Here is a 26110-nt window from a genome sequence, read left to right as displayed (position 1 = left end):
ATCTGTGCTGTAGCTAAAAAGCACACCTGAAATATTAAGCAAGCCACTGTTCTCTATCGTCCCTTTCCAAAGTATATAAACTAAATCTGTGGCTGAGCAACCACGAGGACTTTGATGCAAGGGTATACTGGTGCTTCTAGAAGCTGTAACCATGCTTTATTTTACACAAATGTTTTGAAAATTAGATTTTCATGAGTCCTATTTCAATTCCCCAGGAGTTTACTGTTAGCCAAATACCAATATAGTAAGCAGACAATACAGTTTATTGTGTAGAAGAAAAACAGAACCCCACAACAGACTTCCTGCTTTTGTAATCAAGCAGGGGAAAAAAAAATCCAGATTTAGGGAAATTATTAGTGCATGGTTATTAGAAGCACTGCACTTGAAATGTCAGTTACTAGGTGTTCTAAGAGAGAAAACTAAATTCAACAGTTTGAAAAACAAAAAGGTGAAACAATCAGAAGAGTGACCAAATAAACAATAACAGACATACAGGATGAATACAGAAGCTTTGTTCAACCTGGAAGGCACTGTCCATTTCATGTGAAGTTTGTGTACTTTTCTGCCTACTTTCATAGGCAGTAGATGTTTTGCCAAAAAAAAAAAAAAAAAAAAAAAAAAAAGATTCCTTACTCCTACAAACTGAAACCAAAAAAAAAAGAATAAAGGAATGTCCTCCATAGCTTGAAAAAAGATCTTATTTGTTTCCTAGCATAAGAAAAATCACATTTTGGTCCTCATGTTCTTCCCCTCACCTCCACACTTTGTTTTGAATTAGTTTCATTACTAAAAATTTAAAAAACCCAAGTCTAAACATGGAAGAATCTCATCTATAACATACTACTAATAACAGAGGAGGACATTTGTGGGTCTTCAGCTCAGCCAAAGAAATTCTGTGCAGCCACAATACAGTTTCTCTGATGCTCAAAAGACTTGGCTACCTGATCTAGCAGAACTGCATCCTGCTCCAGAAGGAGTATTTCACACTCCTTGGATTACATCAAATCAACTAAGAGGAATCTTATACTATACTGGGACAAAACAAAACCCATTAAAAAAACCAACAAACACCAGAAAAATAGAACACTTGAAAACAGGCCTGTGACATGCTAATGGCTGAGGACATTATTACAATGCAAGTGACTTGGGCTGTTGTTTTTCTTCAATATTTAAAATTGCAAAATGCTGCTTTAGCGTGACTTTACTTTTGAAAAAAATACCCAGATTCCCTGTTTCTTGCAGACACATATAAATACTTGAACAAAGTCCAAGCAAGTTTACTCCACCCAGCCCAGTGCAGGCACCTGCTCAGTCCCAGCAAAGCTGCCCCTACAGCTGCTGCGTAAGGTCTCGTTTGCTCACCAGTAAGACACGACTAGTACAGCCCCCATACATCTTCTTCTGGCTCTTGGTGCCTCCAGCCTGTGCCTACTTGACGACTTTTTCGCACACGGAACAGAGTATTTACAGCTTGCTGGCCTGTCCTGCACACCTGAGCCACTTCTGAGGGTTTTCAGACTTCCAGCCAGGCTAGGGGAAGGGCAGCACTCCTCCTTCAGCATTTGTTTACACTGCTACTGAAATCACTACTGTTAACAACACATGGAACAGAAAGTCCCTACAGCTACTACTAAGCAAGCTTGTTTGGGTTTAAAATAAACAATTACTCTACCTTGGATTTCCTTGCTCCTTTCTTGCCACCTGTTTTCTTTGATACAGTTTTTTTCTGTGATGGAGACTTTGCCTTCTTTGCTGGAGGTGGAGTGATGATGGCTTCCAGTTTTCCTTTTGATCCCCGCTTCTTTGCCAACAGCTCTGGGTGAATATTGGGTAACACTCCACCACTGGCTATGGTGACTCCTTTCAATAGCTAATAAAAAAACATAAAAAAAGTTGTAGATGACAAATTCCAGCCTTTACTCACCAATAAATAGAAAATGACATTTACTGCAAACTTTGTACACTGCCTCGAGTTTTAATTGGTACTTGGATGTTTCTTAACACATTATCCTTGAAGAAGAGAAGCGTGAAATGTATGAAATGAAGCTGATCACGTACTAGATTTTAACTATAAAGGGAATATGTATTCTTCTTGCACATATGCTTGTTACTGTCAGCATCTCTCGGGCTCACACAAAGATCTGTTTCTATGAAGCCATGAGATGAAGACTGTTACCCAGCTACTAGAAAACCGGACAGCCCCAGCCACAGGGGCTCTGCGGGGCAGCCTGTGTGAGAAAGATGGGACCCCAAAGTCCATGGTACCAGACTGCAATGGGTACCATGCTGTGGAGAACCCGATACAGGTCCCAATTGATGAATTTTCTTGAAAGTGCTTTTTAAAACATTTTTTTTCTTAGAAAAAGAAACTTCAAATGAAGGGTAACGTTTATACAAATCTCTATACCTGGAAGTCTTTCTTCAAAAAAATCTTTATGTAGTTGAAGAAAAGCAGATCAATATTCAAAAGTGTGCAGTTCATTCAAGCCTTTAAAAGCAGAGGTGAAATATATCACGTTCTGTATTTAAAACCACTTTAACCCATTTTTTATACATCTAACTAGGACTAATTCACTATTGAGGAGGATACAAACAGTGACATCAAAGTCCCTTGAGTACTCCCACCTTCTGATTCGTGTTTACTGTTCCCCAATCACAACTCAGTGAGACTCCATGCTCACAAAGGGATGATGAATGGAAAGTATTATCAAATTTCAGACAAAGCCAGAGGGAGGTTGGTTTGGGGATTTTTTTTTTTTTTCCTGCCCCATGATGATACATAGATTTGGAAAAAGTATCTTTTCAGATGTGTTTTTACAGCACCTCACACTAACGTACATTAATCCTAGCCAGTGCCTCTGGCTGACACCACAACACTGTAATAATCATGCCCAATTTTTTTTTGGCTATGTTAAAAGGCATCTTGAAATCCACAAAGGACTCAGAGTTGCAAGCATTCCAGAGCTCTTAATTCTGTGGTCACAACGACAGACTTCAATGGGAAGAGGATAGGTCCCACTGAGTCCTAAGCTATGTAAAGGGAAAACAAAAACAAACAAAAAAAGCATCTACAAGATTTTCTCCGTGTCTCTATGAAGTTTATGACAACGTCCCACTCTAACAAAAGTGGTTGTAATAGTGTGAGCAAATGTCATATTACATCTCCATTGCATTTTTACACACTTTAATAGTCCTGAAATATATAACTAAGCTGAGTGCTGTAGTTAGTCACACAGGCAGCGTGCTAGGGAGTGAATGAGCTGTTTCCTGGTGGGCTACTCAATAAGCAGAGGTCTTGAGTTACAATTCAGCTATATGGAAAGACAATTTAAAAAGCCCTAAAGGAAATCCTGGCCCTCACACGGCGGAGTTTTTTCTTACCTGATTTAATTCTTCATCATTTGCTACAGCCAACAGGATGTGTCTAGGAGTGACTCGACCCTTCTTGTTGTCCCTTGCTGCATTTCCAGCCAATTCAAGAATTTCCGCTGGGGAAAAAGTAAGCCCCTTTTAATTACACTGTGATCATTAAGAAAAATCAATGTTATTTAGCATCCATGCAAAAAGATACCTGAATTATATCACGTTATTCCTAACTGCTGTAGAGTACCCTCAATAGACATCTACCTCTAAAATTATAATTTTCTTTTCATATGTCTAATCACTGAAAGACAAATGTACACTTCAAGTCCTGTGGTCTAAACAATATTTACTTTTTTGTCCTTTTAAAGCAGTTCCCCTAGATTCTTGACTTTTCAGTGTTCTTCTCTAGGCTACTGTGTGTTTACCTCCTATGAGCCTGTTCCTATCAGGTGACAGAGTACTAGATATGTAAATGCTATAGTTTTTTTCCTCAAACCTGTCATAAATGTGAGTTCTGGCTTGCATCACTTCTACTTTTTTATTACTGGAAAAGATGCTATTCCTAGTTTCTCATTTTTAACATTATGGAAGCATGTAAGCACACATCCAAGTTAGTACACTAAAAATACAAACTGCTGCTACCCTGAGCTAATGAATTTTTTTCTCTATCTGAGAAGAAGTTTCTGTCCAGAAAAAGTAATTGATGCATCATTTTTGTTTGCTCCTAGTAAATTACCTCCTTAGAAGAAATCTCTAGTCCTGACAAAATACGTTTAACAGCTGTGCATATATGATGGCTTGTATTGGAATTAGGAAACATTAACTTGCTCCCCTGCAAGGATCTAGGAAGTGAAAGGCTAGAGCGTTACCTGCTGACTTATCTGTCTTCAACTCAACAAGCCTTAGTCAAAGAATGCAATTATTACAAGAAAGTCTGGGGAACAATTAAAAAAATGACATAACATGTTTATCTGACTTTGCAATTATGTGCTATTGCTGTCTCCATTATACATAACCTTTCATCTCCCTCTGCACAGACTGTGTTTCACTGTTGCTTTTGGTATATTTCCTTTTGCAAACCTGGTAACATTTGGAGAAAAAGAGAAAAAAAAGAAAATGAAAACATCTTTTTTACATCTATCACACACTAATATATTAAAATTTAGCATTAAGAGTAGGGCATGAGATTGATTTCCCATTTAAAACTGACTATACCATGACAGCTCTCCCATAAGCTTGCTTTAGAGGCAAATAGAACTGAATTAAGACATTAATCTGGAAATGAAAGACTAAAATCAAAGCCCACATGACCACATGCCTTTGCCATAACACACAGTAAATCTTAAGTAATACTATATAGCACAGACTATGGCTTTTCATTAGACTGAGTTTAACATGATTCTCCAATTATTTTTCATCGTAAGTCCCATAATAAACTAGTTATGACACCTACTGGAAAACTTCCAGCTGCTTCTGGATGTTCTACAGTTAAACTTCATCGAGGATTTTGGTAGGCTTTCACTGCTTTTGTGTTCTTCAAAGTGCACAATTAACTTTATTATAGGGCGAGATAAAATATTAAGTCTAAGCCCCCAAAAGTAACTCAACATTTCATGCTGACAATTGCTTTAATTTATTTTTAAAGAAGGATTAGCAGGGTAAGGTCAACCTGACTATGCTTTCCACACCTCCAAAGAACTCAATTAAGCTGACATAATCCTTTTCACATACTTCTCAAAAGCCGCAGCTCAGACAGGGGAGGGTTAGCTTGCACTCCGCACTGCATATAGCGCCTGTAGTGACATGAGACCTGTATCACCTTCCAAAGGACAAGCTGTGCTCTCGGTTACACCCCGCACATCGCCACTGCCCTCGGTAAGATTCTGTGGCACTGTAATAACGTCAGCATCTCCACCTCTCTAGATCAGGAGTTGCTTGGTTTGTATCTCAGACTTTAAATACCGGCTGAAAAGCATGGGAAGGATTTGCCGCAAACAGCAGACTACTTTTTAGTTTGCCTCTGTTTCCACCACCTCCGCTTCTTTACTGCATCAGGCACTGCTAAACAGTTGGGCCGTGTTATTCTCTGCAACTGATCAGCATAACTATGCAGACAGGTCATTTTGTAACTAAAGAGTCTAAGAAAGTGTTATGCCTGTAAAGCACAGAGGAATGTTTTATTTGTTCCTCATAAAACTGAAATGTCTGCCTTGTACAGTGGAGAACTGTTCTTGTAAGTGCTAAGCCCTCTTCCTTGGACAGGAAACTCATTTTGAAATTACAGTTTTCTAATGGTCCTTCAGGGAAGTCGAGGTACCCCACTTCCTTTTCAGGAACAGAACGCCTTGCACTGGCGTTGAGGACCACAAAAGAGGAGCTTGGGGAGAGGGAGAGAGGAGGAGGAGGAGGGCATGGAGGGTGGAATTTTTCTTCTGGCCTTCTCCTCAGCTCTCCAATAACAATCAAGTGTTGCTCCAAGTGCAAGCAGAGAGACCCACAGCACAGAGAACAGCAAAACACAGCCCTGCACACAAGTCCGGTCAAAGGGGGACTCTCCCCTATTTAAAAACAGAAAATTAGGAGGTATTCGAGCTGAAGACAATAGAGGCAACGATGTTTTGACTTAGCACTGACGGAGACAAACCTAATCCAAACCCAACAGATCACAGCACCTACAAATGCTAGAAATGAAGACTTTCTGGACCCAGATGGGATCTGGACTACTTGCCTGGATCTTGCTTGCAGCCTGCTTTACTTTCACATCTGTTTTATGCTACATTAATTCTAAAGATTTAAATGGTGTTTCATCCATATTTTAAACCAATTTTAAATTAGATGAAAAATCTAGCTCTCTCTGTAAGGGAGCTGACTCAAATTTCCAGAATAATCACTCTAGATTTAGATGTGGAGCTGGAAAGAGTAGTAGGTGGGGAAAGGTATTGAAAATTGAGATTGGATCTGAATTCTTAGGTCAGACCCATCTTTAGAAGTGCCATTCTATCAGGCTCAAAGATTTGAGTCACTAAAGAGTTCTGTTTCATTAAAGGTAATCTTCCAACAGGGGGAAAAAATAGACATTCAAAAATCAACTCCTGCAACCAAACAGGGTCAAGAGAGAAGGCTTTGTTGTAAGTGTTGAGGCAAAAGAAAGTGTTAAGAGCTTCCATGACATCAGGATTCAGTCAGCTTGCATTTATCCAGCCAGAAGACCAAAACAAGAAACATTTTACAAAAATGAGGCCTCACAGAAAGGACGTAAGTTGCATAATGTCTATTCCATTCCTTTCATATATTTACTCAAGGCATTTCCCCCCTAGAGAATAATTACACCACCACCGCTCAGGCAAAAGGCAACTATGAGACACTTTACAGAAGTACTGAACGCCAAAATCTGTTAGTTTTTTTTTTTTTTCCTAAATGAGGAAAATATACAAGTTATTCAATATCATAAACTCCTGAAGGTATAATCTTTCAATTACTACACACTGAAATCTGAGGTTAATATGAAGAGATATCCTTTGTATTTGCACAAACGGTTTTTTCTGTGCTTTTAAATAATTTCAAACAAAGAAAGCAAACCAGCATGTATTGCTTTAACTGCAGATATAAAACAGTGAAAAAAAGCTGTGAGAAGTATATAATTAGGAAAGAAAAAATTAAGTAAGAATGCCATGTCAGCAGGTGATATACTCCTGTATGGACAACTGTTGTAGCAAGAAAGGGGATGGATGCCTTAGGAGTCTGACTATAATATGAACACATCAGTTTGATTTCAAAGACATAGTTGTGATCAATATATTTTTTTTTCTTTTCAGTGATCTTTAAATGGTTAAAGTGGGAAGAGAAGCTTCAGAAATTTTCTTTTAAAAATTAGCCTAAATGTAGTTCTCATTTATATAAAATAAATAAAAAAAAAATCCTCTGCAATGTTTAGAACTAGGCAGATGGATATAGACAGTGAAAACTGGTCTAAGCCTGTTCTCAACACTTGAACTAAAACTCTTTTCCTCCTGAGATTTTTAAAAGTTCAGTTAAATATTTTTAAAGGAGAAAAGAAAACAGGTTGTATATCTTTGTACTTAAGCCTGAGATAAGACCACAGGAAAAGCTGTTCTCAAGGCATTTCCTACTCAAACACAACCAAAAAGTTTTAGAAGTCTCCACAGAAACCTCAGCCTGAATTTTTCAGAGTGAGTTCCTCATCCTTTACTTGCAGAGACCGATCTCTGGTCATCTCTTGGCCATCCTACTAAGTTCCCAATTTCATTATTTGCATTTCCCTGTTTCACAGTGATACTGCTCTCCATCTTGAATACTGTTGCTTTGGTATTTCACAACACAACTTTTAAAATAAAACCTCAACACAAGTTAAATGAAGTTAAAATGAAACAAATTGCTATCAGACCTAAACAAAGCAGGCACAGTAGCAAATGCAGACCTAGATGGAAACAAAAGCAAATACATTCTTCTCCCACTCCTGGAGAATGCTCTAGTTAATTTATCCTAATTTTCAAACAAAATATTACTGGTCATTACTGAATAAAACTCCTTTAAAGCCTAAACCTAGCTTATCGTGCAGTCCGGGCTATAATACTTTCTTAACGCGAATACTCAATTCAATCTGGTCTGAGTTCATCCCCAAAATGTTTTTCTTTTTTTTTTTTGGTTTACATCTCAAGCTAAAACACTGCTGTTGCATTGAATCCCTCTGTCCACCTTCTCTTCAGGGAGATGAAATCATAGCTTTGAAAATTAAACCCTTAACAACTAACAGGTGATGTGTTGACGCAAGGCCAGTTTCTGAACACGCAAGTTCCAACAGGAACAAGTCAGGGGTTCTAAAAAATTCTGAAGCCTCTCCTCAAAAGAAAATTGAGAACAATATCCAGAAATCAAAGAAAAATGAATGTTGATACATATTTTCTCAGTGGAATTGTATTTGCTACAAAGCCAACTACATGACAAGGAGTCTGTTTATTGTAGTTTAAATTAATCATCCTTCCATCAGCATTTTATTGACTTCAGAATCATTTTACATGATTCCGGAAGGTTTTAACCCAATCAACCCAAATCAACCAAGACTGTTAAAAGTTTCCTGCATTCTTCTGTGTATTCCACCCAATCCCCCTGGAATCTGCAGTTTTTAAATGATTCTACCTTCACTCTCACAGCACTTTCCCTCTCATGCATTCCAATAAAACAGTTCTCAGCCTTGGTTCAAAGTCATGGAAATTTGATGCAGTGAAAATCAATTCAAGAAATTTTACTGCTTTGAACAAGCCTTGATGAAACCTCAACTCTCAACAGGGCAATCATTCTCTTAGGACACGATAAAAAACCCAAACCCTTCAGTCTTTACTGTCTGAGCTGTATCAAAACTAAGCCCCTTAAAGGAGAAACTGTTAACTTTGCCAAGTTATTGTAAGTTTTGCATTTTTGTGAGGCAGATGACAGACTGCTGTTTACATAAAACTCAAGTTCAGGCCACAAAAGCCACTTCCACTTAGAGCCTTCTGATCTGACTCACACTTTTCAGCTCTTTTCTACACTTTAATACCATCCATTATTTTTTGTAAGATATCCAATGTTATTTAACTTCCTAATTTTTTTAATTTCTTGGTTTACTATTGCTCTGTAAAAGGTATGAGAGTTCACTTTTCAGGGAAACCCGAAAGAGAGTTTAATCTCAAATGTTATTTACCATATCACCCCATGAGTACTAATTTAAAGAGACAGTCTATTTCTTCCCCACTGACTTCAAGAATCCTGATCTAACTCAAATTAACCTTTTTTCTTTTTCACTGGAGCTTCCTCTACCTAGCAGTTTACACTTTGCTGTTACTCCTAACAGTTTACATATGTTTTAGAAATGCACTCAAACATGATTAATATAACTGCTGCCAGACATTACTTGATCAAGTGCAGCATCTATGCTTTGGTCTGGCTGTTACAGAGTACAGGAGACTACTCAAGTCTTAAAACTTGGTCCTAGCTTAGTCTTTGACCTTTGCAGGCACACGTTAGGAACGTGCATTTCCAAACATTAAAGTAGTCAAGTGGCAGATGCCAATCATCTACTGAAACGCAGTGAACATTAATAACGTTATTAACAAAAGTAAAGGAGAGGACTTCATATTGTAGTTCTGGATTTTAGTGAAGTGACTCCAAACCCGAGGCTCAAAAGAGGAAATGGATTATGTGTATCAAGGGTGCACATACCCATGCCCCTACAAAGAGGAACAAGACATACAAGTCAGTGTCAAAGACTCTGCTAAACAATGACCAAAGCTGATGCAATCCATATATGCTGTGCTCTCATTTTGTGGTGTAGTCATTTCAACGTGATCTGGCAGATGGTGATAATGGCTTTATTAGATACTGCCTCTGACAGTGAGGGAAGTGGGATTCAATGTTTATTACTGAAAATATTATGACTCATTAAATTGCTGTTGTCTCAAAGTCCTTCCCCCGCATCAAGTCTTTTTGTATCAAGATAGCAATGGAAGCCATAATAAATACAAGTATCTGTAGACAAATACAACAGTTATTATTTAGTAAATATTTAGAAAAATATTTACAAATATTTTTCCCCATTACTTTACAGATGCAGTATAGGAGTGACTATATGAGCATGTTCAAAAACTTTTTTTCAAAAAAAAAAAAAAGAATCTATGTCTTGAGAACAAATCATGTAAAAAAAAAATCTATTACTTTGGATGTTCTGTGGTAGGCGAACATATCCACTAGCTATAACTTCATCGGAGCAAAAAATAACATCTAGCCTGACATCCTGTCCCCAGCCAGCGCCCAAGAGCAGATGCTCAGGAGGATTAAAGGAACAGGCAAACTAAAAATGCTATTTTTCCAGAACATTCCCTCTGATTTCAGCCATATGCAGCTGAGTGGTTTCCCAACTTTGAAATGCCGTCTTTGTGTTCAGTCCCCCAATGTTTTTATTTCTGTGGGTGTGTCTGATTGATTTCTGAAACCATTCAGAATGGTTGGGTACCCATTTTTGGTATCCATAACATCTTGTGATAACCAGGCTCACTACATCACAGACATTTTTGCAATCTGGAGGATAACTACTTCCTGTTTGTTTTAAAAATACTGTATTTCACTGTACACCCCTTGAATTTATTTTTCCCCAATGAATTTATATTGAGGATGGAGCATTTCATCTGACTACACCTAAGAATCCACATGGAATTTCATCGCTAAAAGAAATTCAGGGATAAATGTACTGTGGAAAAAAACCTAAAGACCTAAACGCATAGCATGAGCTGAACTCAGGCATTCTTAAATAATCCTTATTGTCAAAAGAAAAGGGGAAAAAACCCATCCTTACAATACTTGATGTAAGAATTTCTAAATTTTGAGAAAATCTGAGGAAAGAAACTGCTTGCTAAATACTGCATGCTACTCTAGAAAGGTAGGATGTCTTCCTGCTTTCTAGCTATTTGTGCTACAAGTGTCAGTCCCAAGGATAAAAGGCGAAGACTTAAGCTTTATAGATTCTTTTGCCCTTCTCAACAAGAGATATAAATTAAGACAAAGATAAGGGTAGCAAAAAAATATGTAGCAAAATCAGCCATATTTTTTTACACTTCACTTAAACTTCAAAACAAAGGGTGATACCAATATTAAATTGAACAGAAATCTATAGTAGAAGCCATTACTTTGTTGTAACTTAGTCAAATAAATATATGTAATGACCGTTACTAGAATAAAAAGTATTTAATTCTAGATCTAAGGATATTAAAATTTAACATTTTAACAGTCCAGCAATTAGTACATTATCGCAACATGACACAAGTCACAATGCAAATTCTGATGCATATTTACCCCTCTGAAATAAGTGTCTATATTGGCTTAACAGTATGCACTGTTAAGGCTTTTATTATGAGAAATGCTTTGACTGTTATTGTTTTTCACCAAAACTGATCTGTGTAGCTTGGAGAATACATTAGGACCCTAATCGGGTAAGTAATTTTGTATTGACTTAGGTTTTGTAACTCGAGATCCACTGAAGTTTATGGGGCTACAAGATAAGAGAGCCACATACGTAAGTGTTTACAGGGTTGGAGCCAAGGAAGGGTGTATCAGTGAAAGAAAACTCTTCAGCTATACACATCTGAAGCAGACTGATTCATGCACTTATAAGTTCAGAAAGTTGGTCATTCAACTGGTAACAATGCAAAGTTTTAGATGTAAAGAGGCACTTCTTACAAGTATAGCAGTTTTAAATTGTGACAATCTCACTTCTCTTAAGAGCATGACACAAGCCTTATGTAAAAGAGGAATGTTACAAAGCTGCTTTGCTATGCTGATATTTTCAAAAGGTCTCTGCTTGTGAGGCTATTGCCATAAACAACCCTGCTGTATTTTAGGTCCAGTATTAATCCACATTAAAACCACACTGGATCTGAAGAGGTAGTTTCATGCTTGCTGAAGTGAGGCACAGGTCCTACAAGCCCCTAATTAATTTTAAACCTCTTTTGGGACACGGTTTGTGGCACAACAGCGTAATAGGGATTAGTGTTTCTGAAGCTGCCTATTTAAATAGAAGAAATGTATCTTGGTAGTGAATGCATGTTTCAACGGTATCAAAAAGATACTGTCAATTAATTCTCTTCTTAAATTTCATTACTCCCTAAGGACCATTATTTATGGTAGTCTCAGAATGCCTGGAACTTGAATCTGCTTTTAACCTTATGCTTTTTTACTGTGGACCTCTGAGCTCCCCTCTGCTTCCAAGCAGAAGTTCAGCAGTACATCTGCTTTGACAAACAGGGCAAATCATTGTATTCCTCTGTGACCCTGTAAAAATTTTCAGCAGCAAGTAGAACACAAGAGGTGAACAGCAGTTCAAGTTGATCAGCTTGCACATCGGAAAGTGAGCATCTGAAGCGAGCAGTTAAACTTACTGCATTCAGGAAGGACTTTCATTTTGCAGCCAATCAGCAGCTGGCTTAAGAAAGTTTTCCACATCGAAAATTAATCAAGATGAAAATGCAACGAACTGAGCTCCAGCACATGAACCTCCATTAAGGGATTCTGGTGACATCAGAAAGCCTGAAAACAAAAACTCAGGTAAGCACCAGAATGCCTCAGATGCAATTTTAACCGTGGGATTCAAAAGGTGCTTATTTTACATTTTAACAAAATACATGATCAACAGTATGCAATGGGCAATAAAAAGCCAGTTGAGAAAAAAATCTAATGGAGAAAACAGACATTTAACATTTTCTCCTACCTTACTTCAGTATGTACAGAACAAATATAAATCAAAGTCTCATTTCTTCTGTATTCCTGTTCTCCTGCTGTTTTATAAACTTCTCCTTCTCCTCATTTGCTATGACATTTTGGCAATTGAAAATTATTTACAGTGTAGAGAAGACGATGGGGGGGCAAGGGGGAGCAGAAATCACTTGCAGGCCTGGTTCTTGCTGCCTTTAAATATGCTCAAGAGATTTCTATTTTTTAAGGGCAAAGTAGTATATTTTCCAGTTAGTAAGGAAGTTTGGACTATATTGTAACTTGTGCAAGCTATACATCTGAAGGGAACATATCTGATTACATGTATGGGTGGACCAGTTCTGACAAATACAAACCATACACCTTCACCCAAGTGGCTGCAATGCCCCAAATGAAGTCTGTGGCCATCCTCTTGACTGACCTAGTAATTTTTTTTTTTTTTTTACATAAACTGATACTGATGCACTACTTTGCAAAGAAAATAAGGAGTGGATTGCAGTTTTCTGAAGTACACGTTAGGGAAGATAAATAGGCTATGAACAGTTGTAAAACAAGTGCTACAATAAGGAAAGAAGACAAAAGGAATGACTAACACTGAACTTCTTGCCAGCTTAAAGGGGCTGATAATGCTTAAAATTAGTTCTGCAGCATGAGCAGAAATTAATCAAATATTCTGACTACTCCCTACAAGATAGGCAGCACTGCGTGATCTGCTACTACAAAGAAGGAAAAGAAATAAGAACCATGCATTATAATTCTTCAGCATCCACACTATTTCTCCAGAGTAAAGAAAGGAAGTATATCCACTTGCTTCAGCATCGGTAAAACTCAAAGGTACTTTCTGCACATTCATCCATGAACACACACTTGCATCCTATTTACAGTGGACATTACACATTCTTTCCTTAGATGAAAAGCAGGAAAGGATAAACACGTGGTATGCTTAAGAAACCAAACCACATACACTGGGTGTGCTGAAGAGAGAATTATTTTCAAATATTTTGTAGGTAACAAGAACCTTTAGTGAATAAGGAAGAGACGAATACTCGCTGTGCAACCCATTTATATGTCAAGTGTATTGAAATGTAAGGTAAGGAAAAACCCTTTATCAGCTGAAGACCAGAAGACAAATTGTACCTCTAATTTTTTAAAGTTACTCCAACAGACAACACAAGGACAATGTACTCCAGCCAGCACCTGTAGAAGTTGTCGGAAGTCAAGAGGCTGAAACGCAGCACGCAAAGACGCAGAGTGTTTAGTTCACAGCAACTGAAGCAGCCAGCTTAATTCCCATGTGCTAAACCAGTGCATGTTCCTGCTAGCAGAGCTGTGCATAAACGTGCTGATACAAATGTACAAGAACAACATAAATGTAGTCTGAAAAAGCACTTCGTTGGGCACAGACTGCAGAAGGCCTTAAATTACAAATGGACCCACACACAACAAGAAATTATAGAATGTGTATTTTAACTTTCTGATGAGTAGCTGTGCATACATAGTAACAGCAAACTGCCTTCAAAGTACCAAGTGGATAAAGTCATAACTACAGATGGATCCAGAGTCTGAATTCCAAGTCTCAACAGCTGGAAACATTACAGAAGTTCAAATCTCAAATCGAACCAAACCAAAAATCCCAGATCTGAGCACATTATGGGCTAATTTCAGATTTACATCAGAGTTAAACTTTAGCAAGGGCCAGTAAAATTTAGCACCTCATCTTCTAAAGGATTAAAGTCAGTGCCATATTCTGCACACACATGAACTAGTTTTCAAACCTTAGTAGGTTCCTTTCTACTAGGTCACGTCTCTCATTTCCCTTCCTAGTCTTCTCTGAAGTTCCTTCCTACAACTGCTTTTGATATTTTACATTTCTCCTCTCTTTCCTGGATGCACAGGATTACTTTTTTGATTAAGCCAATTTATTAGCATGCCACTTCACATGGTCTCCTTCCTATTATGTCACGTTCCTGCTTTTATTTTGAAATGATTGAAACGCTGACATGAGCATCTTTAAAAACTCTCCTGGAGAAAAGTCAGGATTTCTCTGGTTTTGTGAAGTAATAACTGCCAAGAGGTAAAAAGAACACAAACCAAAAATCTCCAAGCATCCCATTTCAAGGGAGTGTTTCTGAACTATACTGAAAAAGATGAAGGACCTGAAGTTCAGAAAACATACTGAGCATTAAAGGCTAGAAAAATTACACTATACAGAGTGTGAAAAACTTACAGAAAGAGGAGGGGGGAAAAAAAACCCACCAGACTGAAGCAGTCATAAAGCATAAAACCATTACTAACTCAGTAAGGAAAGAAAAGAGTATCTGTGCTTTTGAGCCGCATCTATGTATAAGAATGAAAGAAAATCCTGAGACACAGAATACTAGGACTATCTACCTAGTCTTCAGAGGAGGAAAAAACCCAAAACCCAGCCTAAAAATATTTAAAGGGAGAAAAAAAGAAGGTACTTTTCCTCTTAGACCTCCATCCCCTCTCCCTTTTTTCTTTTTCCTAAAGAAGCAACGTGTGCAACTTTTTTTGGCTTTTTTTTTTTTGGTTAATCTCCTCAGACAGTTTCCCAGGATGCACAGCATTTAAAGAAACACCTTTATTTCCCCAGCCTATTCTTAGCTGCCTAAACCATCACTGCCTCAGTAAACACTTTAAATCAAACAGCTAACCAATAACATGTGCTGCTCATTAGCAGTGCCTTAAGCTCACCTGTATTGTTCTGTTTCTTTAACAGGGCAGCATTCAAAGCACCCTTCACGCTAAGAAGCATTTTATTTGAGTTGTTATTGCTGTAAGCAGGAACCTAGCTGAAGGAAATGTTTATTTTTTTTAAGGCCATCTATGAAGTTTAAAAGCATTCTTTTAAAGAAAAGGCCCAAATAAAGAAAATGATGAACATGAACAAATGAAGAGAAAAAAAGGATATTTGACAGCTCAGAAAATTCAATAATTTAATATTAATACCTTACAGAAAACAAGCACTCAATTATTCTCTAATGTTACCAGTCTTCATCTTTAGGGGAAGAAGAAACTCTACAGAAAAAGAATCAGCCTATTTCTGTTCTTCAGTGTCAATATCCATTATAAGACATATCTAAAATTGTCTTAAGAGACAGGTCACTTCAGTTTTAAATACTCCCAGCAAAGTGCTACTTTGTGCTTAAGTCAAAGAAACCATGAACTGTATCTCTTCCTCAGAGGCTCAGCACACCATTAGAGTTTAGAGACTGCTGTCCCTTAAAATGCTTGAACCTGCTGCAACCAGAACACTGACATAAGGAGATGCTCTGTAAAAAGAAACACTACTCTAAGAGATGAGATCCAATTCAAGCTTTTCCTTAGTCACGCTAATGGAATCTGTCTCCAAACATTAATCCATCTAGCACTTGTGCTTTTAGCTAGATCCCAAGCCTACAGGTATTGGCTTGTAAGTCAATCTGGCCACATGAATGTGACTGAACTGATGTTTTATTCTTATCCATTTTTAAAAATTTAATTTATTTTAAACAAACCCATATTGCAAAAAGCCCGTATGTTGATGCTCTTACATTTGGGGTTAATTTTCTGTTAGAAGACAACTTTTGCAATGTTGTTTGTGGGGTAAATCTGCAATGTTTTAAGTCTCATTTGAGAGGAGAACTGCAGTGTAAAGACCTTTACTTGCATGTCTAGTTGTGTATGTCTCTGGGCAAAGCATTTTCTTCCTTTGAAGCTTCTTTCTAAATGGAGGAAAAATAATACTTTTGTCCTCCAAGTAGGTACTGTAAGGATGAGATAATTATTTAAGGTGTTCTCATTCTGTTGTGATGAGAGAAACAGAGAAAGGACTACAAACAAAAGCAAATAAGCTACATTGATCCGGGGCAGATGAACAGAGTCTGCATTTATACACAGAATCAACCAAACAAATTGCAAACAGCATATGTAGTCTCAAAAATAATCTGTAAATTGAACAAAAGTGTTTAAACAATGCCGTAAGCAATCCTGGCCTTGTGTAAACACTGAGAGGCTCTCTGTTTAAAAGGAACATATATGCTTAGCAGACAATTATAACCCAAACAGAGCCATCAGGCACAAAATCAGAGCAGGAGGGACTGCAACACTGCAGGCCCAGTCCATATGCATTGATGTTCGCAGGAATCCTTCTGACTGCCTATGTGGAAGAAGAGTGTTTACAACAGGTCAAAGCAAATCCAGTGCTGGAATGCACAAAAGCCATCAAAGCTCTGAAGCAGGTACCTTGATTTTGGCTTAGATGTAAGTACTGTGCTGATCACACTTCAGCTATAACATTTTTAGTCATCTATAAATCAGAGGATCTTTTTCATTTTGTTCTGTGCAACTCTGTATTATTACTTTCACTGCTGCTATTTTCGATTGTTTCCAACCTACCAGTCAGATATTCCAGTACAGCAGCCATGTACACTGGAGCACCAACACCAATTCTGTACTTCGGGTGGCCTTTCTTAATGTAACGTAGCATTCTTCCAACAGGGAATATGACCCCAGCCTTTGCGGAGCGGGAAGTCTTGGTTGACTTCTTCTTTCCACCCCTGCTTGACATTTTGTCTGTATTGGGTCTGGAACAGTACTCTCTATATTAGGAAGGAGAAAAAAATATAAAAATAAAAGGTTATCATATCAATAAGGACTGATGCTGTAATACCATATACTGAATTTCAAGATAGACCAGTGTTTTCTTGTAGACAGTGCATTAGGGTGCCTAAAACACACACATTGCCTTTTTAGAGTATATACAACAAGAACCTAAAATAATTTTACACAGAATGTTTACTTACCATTGTAATCTTGGCATAATTTTATACAGTAAATATATAAGACAGAGAAATTATTTCATTTAAATCTGCTTTGGAATTACTTTTCTGAAATTCCTAACAGATTAAACCTGGTACCATTACTGGAGCAAAGTGTGGTAACTACCCAATGTAAAATAGAGCTTCTGCATTAAAGCAGAGGATGGTTTCTGCAAGGAGACTGACACAACCCTCTGCTCTCTGGGAAAAACTCGATTGTGCATTTCAACAACTGTGGTAGAACTGTTACACTCATGAGTAACTCTGTTGCTAACGAGGAAAAACTGCATCCACTAAAGGTTTTATGAAGTGTATTCACCTTCCTTAAAGAACTAGATTTTCAAGCATGTGTGAATTTACAGAACAAAGACCTATGCATGGCAAAATACATCTCCTGTATGCTAAATGTTCTATTTTTAGAAAGATCTGAAATGAACCCCTTGAGATTTGAACCTAACAGAAACCAGCTATCTCCACATTGAAGACTGTAGTGCTTCAACGTGCCCTCTGGGAATCTGATGAACTTTAATCTGGCACCTTTCCTTAACTTAACAGTGGTCTAAACACCCAGCAGATATCTGACAACTCTATCTGAGTTTATGTTGGTGAAGAAATCTACTGCTGATACAGCTGTCAAACATACTTTTTTCTCTTTGATTTCTGCTCAGGCTGTAAATAGAAGCTGACAAATCCAAAGAGGTGAAGGGTTTGCAGGCTCTCAGGGTATCTTTGAAGGTTTAGGCAACGCACTGGGTTTTGAATTTAACTCAGAGGAAAGGAGGCTGTCCCCACCTCCCCCTCCCTCCCTCCTGTGTCTGAACTCTAGGGAAACCAGCGGTATGCATCAGCGATACCCATACCTCCGTACATCCCAGTTCTCTCCTTGCTGCGCAAATCCTACCTAATACAAATGCAAATTCACTGGTGTGTTTATATACTCCACAATAAAACCCGTTTAAGCCTGCTTTCCCATCGCACCAGTTCTCTGCTTGTCTTTTTGTCTTCCTCTCGTTTATTCTGAGTTCTGCCCTTGTCCTTATGAACCTAACCGTATTGTCGGAATCCACGACTGAGTGAGCTCAGAATTAGGCAAAACAGGTTCACCAACCCCACTTCTAAGTTTTGCAACTTCTGTTCTGTGCTGACATGTCCTGCAGTCTTTTAAATCTCAGTGAGTCACTGAGATTCAGACTACGTAACTATCAAATGAAGACCACTCAGGATAACTAAAGAAACACAAGTATCAAACATTTCTCTTTCTTTCCACTTCCACACTCCATTCATCAGAGTCTATATTCACACAGCACATTAAGTAAAATAAATGCAACGAGTTTACTGCCTGTTAAAGGTAAATGAAATAATCCCATTTTATTAGCTCAGATGATACTATACTACATCACTACATTTAGGAAACTGATGCAAAAAAGCAGATAGGAAACTTTGGAAGGGGGAAGCCATCAAAAGGGCTCCTTCTCCTTTCCTCTGCTGTGAACTCAGCTCTGTAACAACTATTATTCTGTGAGGAAGAGGACAAAAGCCAATTTTCTTGCCTTGAGAAACTGCCTAACCAGAGCTCACAACTGATTTCAAAAACCTTCTGTTTGATTGCATTTTCTCATCTAGTTAGCTCTCTTTGTTAGCAAGAAGGCTGGGTGTGGCTTTGAGTTGGCTGTGGACTTTCTGCCAGAAATTATTTTCATAGTTCATCATGCATTTTCATCAATACTACAGATGTTTAATCTCACAAACGTTAAGAAGTTCATTGAATCAAACACCAGGGAAAGCAGGCATGAGAAATAGCTGTGCTTCTAGCTTCCCCCATAATTCCTTTCGTTTGTAACCGATAGGTCAATGATGAAACCCACAATTTTTCTAGGGAAAACCTGCACGCCTTAAGCAGTAAACTTCTATTAACCATTTGGCTTATGAGTTTGAGCTAGACAGAATAGCTGGAAAAGAATATGGAAATCCTTACTTCCTGATGCTGGTTTTTTTTTTTTTCTTTGGAAGAGTGTCATCTAGCCATCAGCTGCATTTGGATCAAAGCATGAGTAAAGTATGTAGCGATACAGAATTACTGCCAAAGAGGCTTTGAAGGAGCTGGAGTAAATACAGCTCACCCCATCTAAAAATCCAAACGGAAGACACACATGGATGGCCATGCTGTAGCTGCTAACAGAAAGAGATGAAAGAGCCCTGCCCTTTTCATTTTCAGTTCCAAAAAAATGACTATCCATAGAGAATGGAAGTGGTGCCTTCATATGTCGAAACAAATAGGTACTGTCTATCCCTGTCTCTGGATACATATCATCTATCCAAAGCAATGCTAAGTTTCTTGTTACATACTGTCAATTGTCATCCCTCACGCTAAACCAACCTGCCCTATATCACCCTTGAGCAAAACACTTTGCTGGTAGTTTCCAACCTCTTTCATTTGGTGTTCAGAAGATGTTCTTCCCGTTAACATATTATTTTTTACTTAATACCTCCAAGCCTCTCGTCATCTGCAGCTAACACCTACCCATATATAAAATGGTGTATTTTTTTTCTTTCATAATAAGCTTATTTTATCACTTCTGCAAAGTCTGGAAGTTAATTTCCCCCTTTATTTTGCCAATCATGTAATTTGGAAGGGGAAAGAGAATGCCTGGCATGGAAGACCGTTTCCGGGCATAATTATGGATTCAGGATCATTACTTTGCAGAACCTGTTTGTCCTGCCTTTGAGCTGAGGGATGGCCCAAGGAGCTCTCAAAGTCTCTTCTCTAGAAGTTCTAGTTCGCCACAGCAAAAGGGAAAAGAGAAGAGATTTCACTTGGAACAAACACAAAAAAATTTATTGAAGTTAAATGTAAAGAGCATGGCAACAGATCAAAAACCAAAGAAAACTGTGTGCCTTACATGTTCTCAAATGGTTTATCTTTGTAACACCAGAAACTCTGGAATGCTGCCAATGTTAATGAACCAGAGCGGTTTGCTGAGTCACTGCTAGCCAGCAGATGAGGGAGGCAACCAAAGGGAACCTTATCACATGTGCCATAGTTCAGACAAGATTTGAGCAGGATCATTTACAATTAGGAAAAAAAAAAGAAAAATCACAGTCAATGACAGCCAGTGGACCAGTCCTTTCCCTTCTTTCCTCTCTCTTGCCTTTGCAATGCAATTACTGAGCAACTTTGGCAAATACACAGTGTCTTCAAAGGTCTGACAATAAAATAATTTCATTTCAATGTGACAGTTCACAAAATTATCACTGTGATAACCAGGTGATATCACTGAGAAGTCAATTTATCTAAATCTACATTTGACTTCAAATCAGATTGAATGTTACACTCTTCAGTGGCTCTGCTGTGCTTGGACACAGATTGTCCTAGTTGCAGAATTTAGCACCTGATTCATAGCTTTTTGAAAAACTGTAGCAAGATTCATACTGCTTTCTAAGATCTCAAAATTCACACAAATGAGAATTTGATGGTATATTAATTTAGCTTACAGATTCAAGCTACAAGGCTCCTCTGCTGTCACATCTTTGCAAGCCAGAAATAAATTTTCTAAGAAACAAAATAATATTAAGGTGTAGCAACGAAATCAACATAATTGAAATTCTTCTGTTTGAAATTGGCTGTAGGAACGCTGGTTGGCCATATTTGTCTATGCAAAGATAGCTACTCCACTAAACCACACTTTCAAATACCATCTTCCTAAAATGTGCATAGGCATCTCTTTCTGAAAGGTTTAACATCACATAATTCTCAAAGTACAGCCTGCACATCCTGGTAAGGCGATTCCTAATTTCCAAATACCAGTACTTCATTAGCTCTGTCAATTTGACACGTTCATCAAACAGTAGTAATAAACACCCCCTGCTATTAATAGTTTTCAGGTACTGGTTCTTAATGACTTAAATTACTACAAATGCTACTGTGGTCAGGCAGGGACTGTTGTGATCATGGGTTTACACTGGTGTATTAACTGCACTCAGCAAACAGATGATTAAATTTAGATCTACATGATCACATCAGCAAGTGTAATGGAATCCCAGAGACCACTACTACAATAGGAAAAATACTAAGATTTAGTAATTATTTTTCTCTTCTTTCCAGTACAAAGACTAAGCTGGAAAGTTCATTTTTGTATCACAAGAGATTAACTGCAATGCTATTTTTGTTCCATTGTTTCAAAAGATTAACAACGTAAGTGCTGCCATTCTCTCTCAAATCTATTTATGTACTATAATAATAGCCGCTCGCTGAACTCTTTTTGAAAAGGTGCATTTGAATTTGCTTTGACAACTAACTTGCTCTGTTCTTGGCTAATCAGAACCTAGTCTGGCATATTTATAAAATGTACTGCTTATAGAGTCGGTATAAAATGGTCTCTAATAATGCTTGCCTAGCACAACAGTGTCTCAGTCTGTGACTGTGGTTTCTAGGTACGACAGTAATAAAAGCAGAGCTAATCACTCAGTTATCGTTTGATCTGATGGGATTTCAAATTTTAGCTTAAGTGCTTTATCAAAGCAGAAACCCTTTGTGGTCTGAAACGGACAGAGGAATGAAACTGGTTGTAAGACAGCTGTTCCAGCACTACATTAATCTCTCATCTGAAAAGGTAGCACCATACACACATCTATTTTCACTTGGAAAACTGAAAGAATATACCTCATCCAGGAATGCCCAATAGGTGTACTTTCTGCTGGAGATTAACAAGACTAAAATTGCCATAGTGATAGTGTAAAGGATGGAAAAAGAGGAATAACATTTTCACAAAATCTGTGTGCAAAACAAAATACTGTTGCACAATCGTATTCAACTGACAAAAGTCTCTCCCTCCCACAATGGGTCTGAAACCCCGAAACAAATATCCCCTTAATGCACAAACCTCCAGTATGAACAGTACTGGGAGTGTGACAAGAGTTTTAGCTGGGCATCCTGCCACCAATAGTCAGGAAAACGTAAATACAATTGTCTTCACTGACCACTGCTGGGAGTACTAGCATGAAATCAAGCCCATTCGTACATTACAGCTTTTTGTATACTAAGTAGGAAGCATAAAATTTGATACAGGACCTTAAATCACTGGACAATTTATGAATTCAATGTTCAGAAAAACTGTTTTAGAGAACATTTTTAAAACTTCTTTGCTCCTTGACATTTTTGGAAAAAAGCAAAAACGTAATAAAGAATTCTTGTGGATGCTTCCAAGGCAAAATCCAGATGTAGAATGAAATTTAAGATAGACGCTATACTGCCGAGGGAAGGGAGTGCAAGAACTCGACCTGCTGAGGAGGCCAGGAATGGTGTGATTCTAGCACCACTCCTTCTGGAGCAAGGACCACGACCTGAATCCTGCCCACCCTCCCTTTGGAATGGGTCTGGGTAAGGAACTATAGCTTCTTTATGTGTTTATAGTGTCCTTCCCAACAAGCGAGCAAGCGCTGCACCCTTTCCACAAGCACTGCATGTTTCTTTTCTTTCTTTTCTGATTTTATCTCTAGGAAGCACTAAGCTGACAAAACCTAATGCTCACTGCACTGCCCACTGGGTCGATATTCCCTCTCTTGGGAGAGGCTCTCTGTGGAGGCTCTTTTTTCCTCTTGTGGCATCTGTTCCAGATTCCTGCTCCTTTACCTCTGCTTTATAACCTTGCTGGGGCAGGACTACCTTTTATGCAGAACAGACAACAGGCCTTGATCCTGGTTTGACAGCATTGTACAAAAATACTTCAAAATTTTTCTGAGAGCACAAGATTTTGACCATTCTTCCAGAGTGTGATTATATCACCTATCTTATCAAGAGAATATCTTCCACCAAAGCTCATTGCTGTGTATTGGAATTTTACCTGCAGAACCAGGCAACTCCTAAGGACAAATTTAAACATGCTGTTTTCTTTTAAGACTAAGTTTGCAGTGGTGGACTTCTCTTTTTGCTAATGCTGATCTATAAAATAAGCAGTGCTTAAGCACTCTTCCTATATTACTGTCACTAGGCCAAATTCTAGTCTTACTGATAGTTTTTATATCAGTTATGGCTTAATCTACACTGTCAACACTTGGCTTTACTGGCAATCAGAAGGGTATGCCTTCCACACAATGAAACAAAGTTAATTTAGGAATCCAGAAGGCCTAGAAGATTTCAGTGTGAAAGCTTATGATAGGCAGCACAGCCAAATAACCTGAAACCATTACTAAGTAACAATGTAATTCCTGTCTTCCAGAACACTTAAAAAGCAAACAAAAAACGGAACACATTGGATAGCTTTCTAGGGACCACTTGATACAAAATCTCTCATACCCAGTTGCATTAAAATATGTTTTTCAAAGCAACTGTAATTATCTTGTTCTCACTTAAATCTTTTAACTCTGGGCTGTACCTAGGAACCCAGGTTCTGTTTTTATTAATTGCTCACTTGATCTTTAGCTTATTTATTTCTTCTGCTCTTAGAAATGGGGGAGGCAGTGGATCTGCACAGTTCCCTTACAGACCTGTTGCTAAGTGACAGCCACACACAGTCCTGGGGAAAAAATGGTCGTTCGTTTGTATGGTCAAGAGATAAATAACAAGCCTCATCCAAATCTGTTTCAACAACCAGTCTCCTGCCATCAACATAAATGAAGCAACCTCCGTTTCACACCACCCTACTTGCATATGAGCTGGTTCCAACTGCCGGCTTCAGATGCAAATTCACGGGCCTTCTGCAACTTACTTTTAAAGATTACAGAGGAAACAAAAGGATTACAGGAAGATGTAAGTTACAAAAACAGTTTGTTCCCCTGTCTCCTACACGCACAAACATGTCAGTCTTCGGTCTAAATCCAGGCGCTCCTGTGATATACCTTCTGCCACGTCTGAGGAACCTGCATTCACCTGCGTCTTGCAGTACTTGCAGTCCCCTATGAGAAACACCCACACCCAGAGACAGTCCGTATAGGTTGCTCAAATCCTGCAGGCAGACATATTGCAGGCTATACAAGAAGTGACAGTTCTAAAAGAATAAGGGCCCCCATTTCTAGCCAAACATTTATTTTTACCACTCTTGGAAGCCTTTGCTTACAGTTTTAAAAATGTCATTTGGCTTTGTTTTAATTAAGTCATTCACATGTGGCAGGTAACTTTTATGCAACCGTTTCTTCATCCCAAAGTGAAACACACTGAAAACACATTCTGCTGCTTATCACTTGCGCTTTTTGCCGTCTCTCTAGATTATCTTCTCTTGCCCGATGACCCGAGGTGGGAAAGACGAAAAGGGAGTCCGTGCAGGCGTATAAAGGCAGAGAGACGTGAGGAACGGCGGCTCGACACCCCCAGCCGTGCCTTGAAACCACCGTGCCGGGCGAGCGTCGGCGAGGTGGCCCCTGGACTCCCTCCAGCCTCCATACCACAGCCCAGATGCAGACTCACTAGAAACGAAGCCCCGCTGCCATTTCGCTGGGAGCGGGGTGGATCTCCTGCCTTCACCCCAGGCACAACCAGAAGAGACAGAACCCACAGACCGCCCGGCGCGGCCCGGACCCCCACTTTTCCTCAGGGAAAAGCGGGGAAGGCGGCCAGGACCCCACCTTCCCCTCAGCCCACCCCGCTTGGCTCGGGGCCGCTGGCACCCCGGTCCGGCTGTCGTGTGTTCCCCCCCCGCCCCCGCCGCGGCAGAGCCCCTCAGCGCCCCCCCTTTCCCCACACGGGCGGCCGCGCGTAAGGCGGGCGGCCCTTTCTCGCCGCCGGCCCGCGGGCGAACCCCCCAGCAGTGACTTACAGCGCGGCCCTACGGCGGCAAAATGTCTCCGGTGGTTCGGCCGGCGGCGGCCCCGCTGCCGCTGCCTCCGCTCCGCCCGCGGGGCCAACGGGATCGGCTCGACGGGCTGGCGGCGAACTCCCACAATGCCCCGCGCGCTCGGCGCGTCACATCCCTCCCCCGCCCCGCGCGCGCCCCCCTCCGTGTGGCCCCGCCCCTCGCGGCGGCCGTTGGCGCGGCGGCGGCCTCGCGCTCTCTCAGCGCCCGCTCCCCCCGGGAAATGGCGGGGGGGTGTTGGTGTGTCCCTCGCCACATCGGCGCCCCGGTGGCCACTGGCCTCCCGCCTCGCCAGACCGCCAAGGCGGGCCCTCGGCTCCCCCCAGGCCGGGGGGCGAGGCCCTCCGGCCCCCGCGGCAGCTGGCTGCCATGCGGGCGCCCGGGCCTGGCTATTGAAAAGCCCCGTCCCTGCGTGGGGCTGGGCCTTGGCACCGCGTCCTCCACAGCTGCTGCCGGCCCTCCTCTCCCTGCTCCTCGCCAGGCCATTGTCTACAGGCGTGTTCGCTCCTAAATCTTCAGCGGCGAGGACAAAGCGGGGGGTTAACGCGCCACATTCCTCCCGAAACGAAGTTTCTCATTAGGGGAGGGAAGAGAACGAGCGACGGCATCGTTGCCGCTGGTTCAAGGCGTATATGCTCTTTCAGCTCTTGCGTTGTACAAAAATGGCTTGCTGCCATTTTATAAAGGCCCCAGATGGAGCTTTTGGAGGAGTTTCCACATGGGAGATGTGGATGTCCTTGAGCACAACTTGCTGGGTTGGGAGAGCCGGGTTGCTGCGGCCCCCAGCCCGCACGCCCAGCTGATAAACGGAGGTTGCACCCCCTCGCCGCCTTCTCTCTCCTCTCCAGTCCTCTGCCAGTTGCTTTGCCCACCGGCTGCCAGTGG

At 39.9% G+C, this 26110-nt stretch overlaps 1 protein-coding gene across 9 annotated transcripts in view; it reads right to left on the bottom strand.

Moving 5' to 3' along the window:
• Window positions 1-25301, bottom strand: part of MACROH2A1 (macroH2A.1 histone) — a 46805-nt gene extending 21504 nt beyond the window's left edge. For 6 of the 9 annotated variants that reach the window (XM_074883970.1, XM_074883974.1, XM_074883972.1 and 3 more), the window contains exons 1-4: window positions 25190-25301; window positions 17020-17222; window positions 3382-3488; window positions 1673-1870 (exon numbers count right to left, since the gene is read on the bottom strand). In XM_074883970.1, coding sequence (XP_074740071.1) covers window positions 1673-1870; window positions 3382-3488; window positions 17020-17191 — 477 coding nt within the window. In that variant the 5' untranslated portion in view covers window positions 17192-17222; window positions 25190-25301. Of the gene's footprint in view, window positions 1-1672; window positions 1871-2407; window positions 2489-3381; window positions 3520-4379; window positions 4444-12290; window positions 12439-17019; window positions 17223-25189 lie in introns of those variants that run through there. The other 3 variants (XM_074883975.1, XM_074883977.1, XM_074883976.1) reach the window with 3 other exon arrangements.
• Between the last annotated feature and the right edge of the window lie 809 nt (window positions 25302-26110).

This window comes from Strix uralensis, chromosome 14, assembly GCF_047716275.1.
Source record: "Strix uralensis isolate ZFMK-TIS-50842 chromosome 14, bStrUra1, whole genome shotgun sequence".
Classification (NCBI taxonomy): Eukaryota; Metazoa; Chordata; class Aves; order Strigiformes; family Strigidae; genus Strix; species Strix uralensis.
The sequence above is the reverse complement of the archived record's forward strand: the minus strand, read 5'-3'. Positions and strand labels throughout refer to the sequence as shown.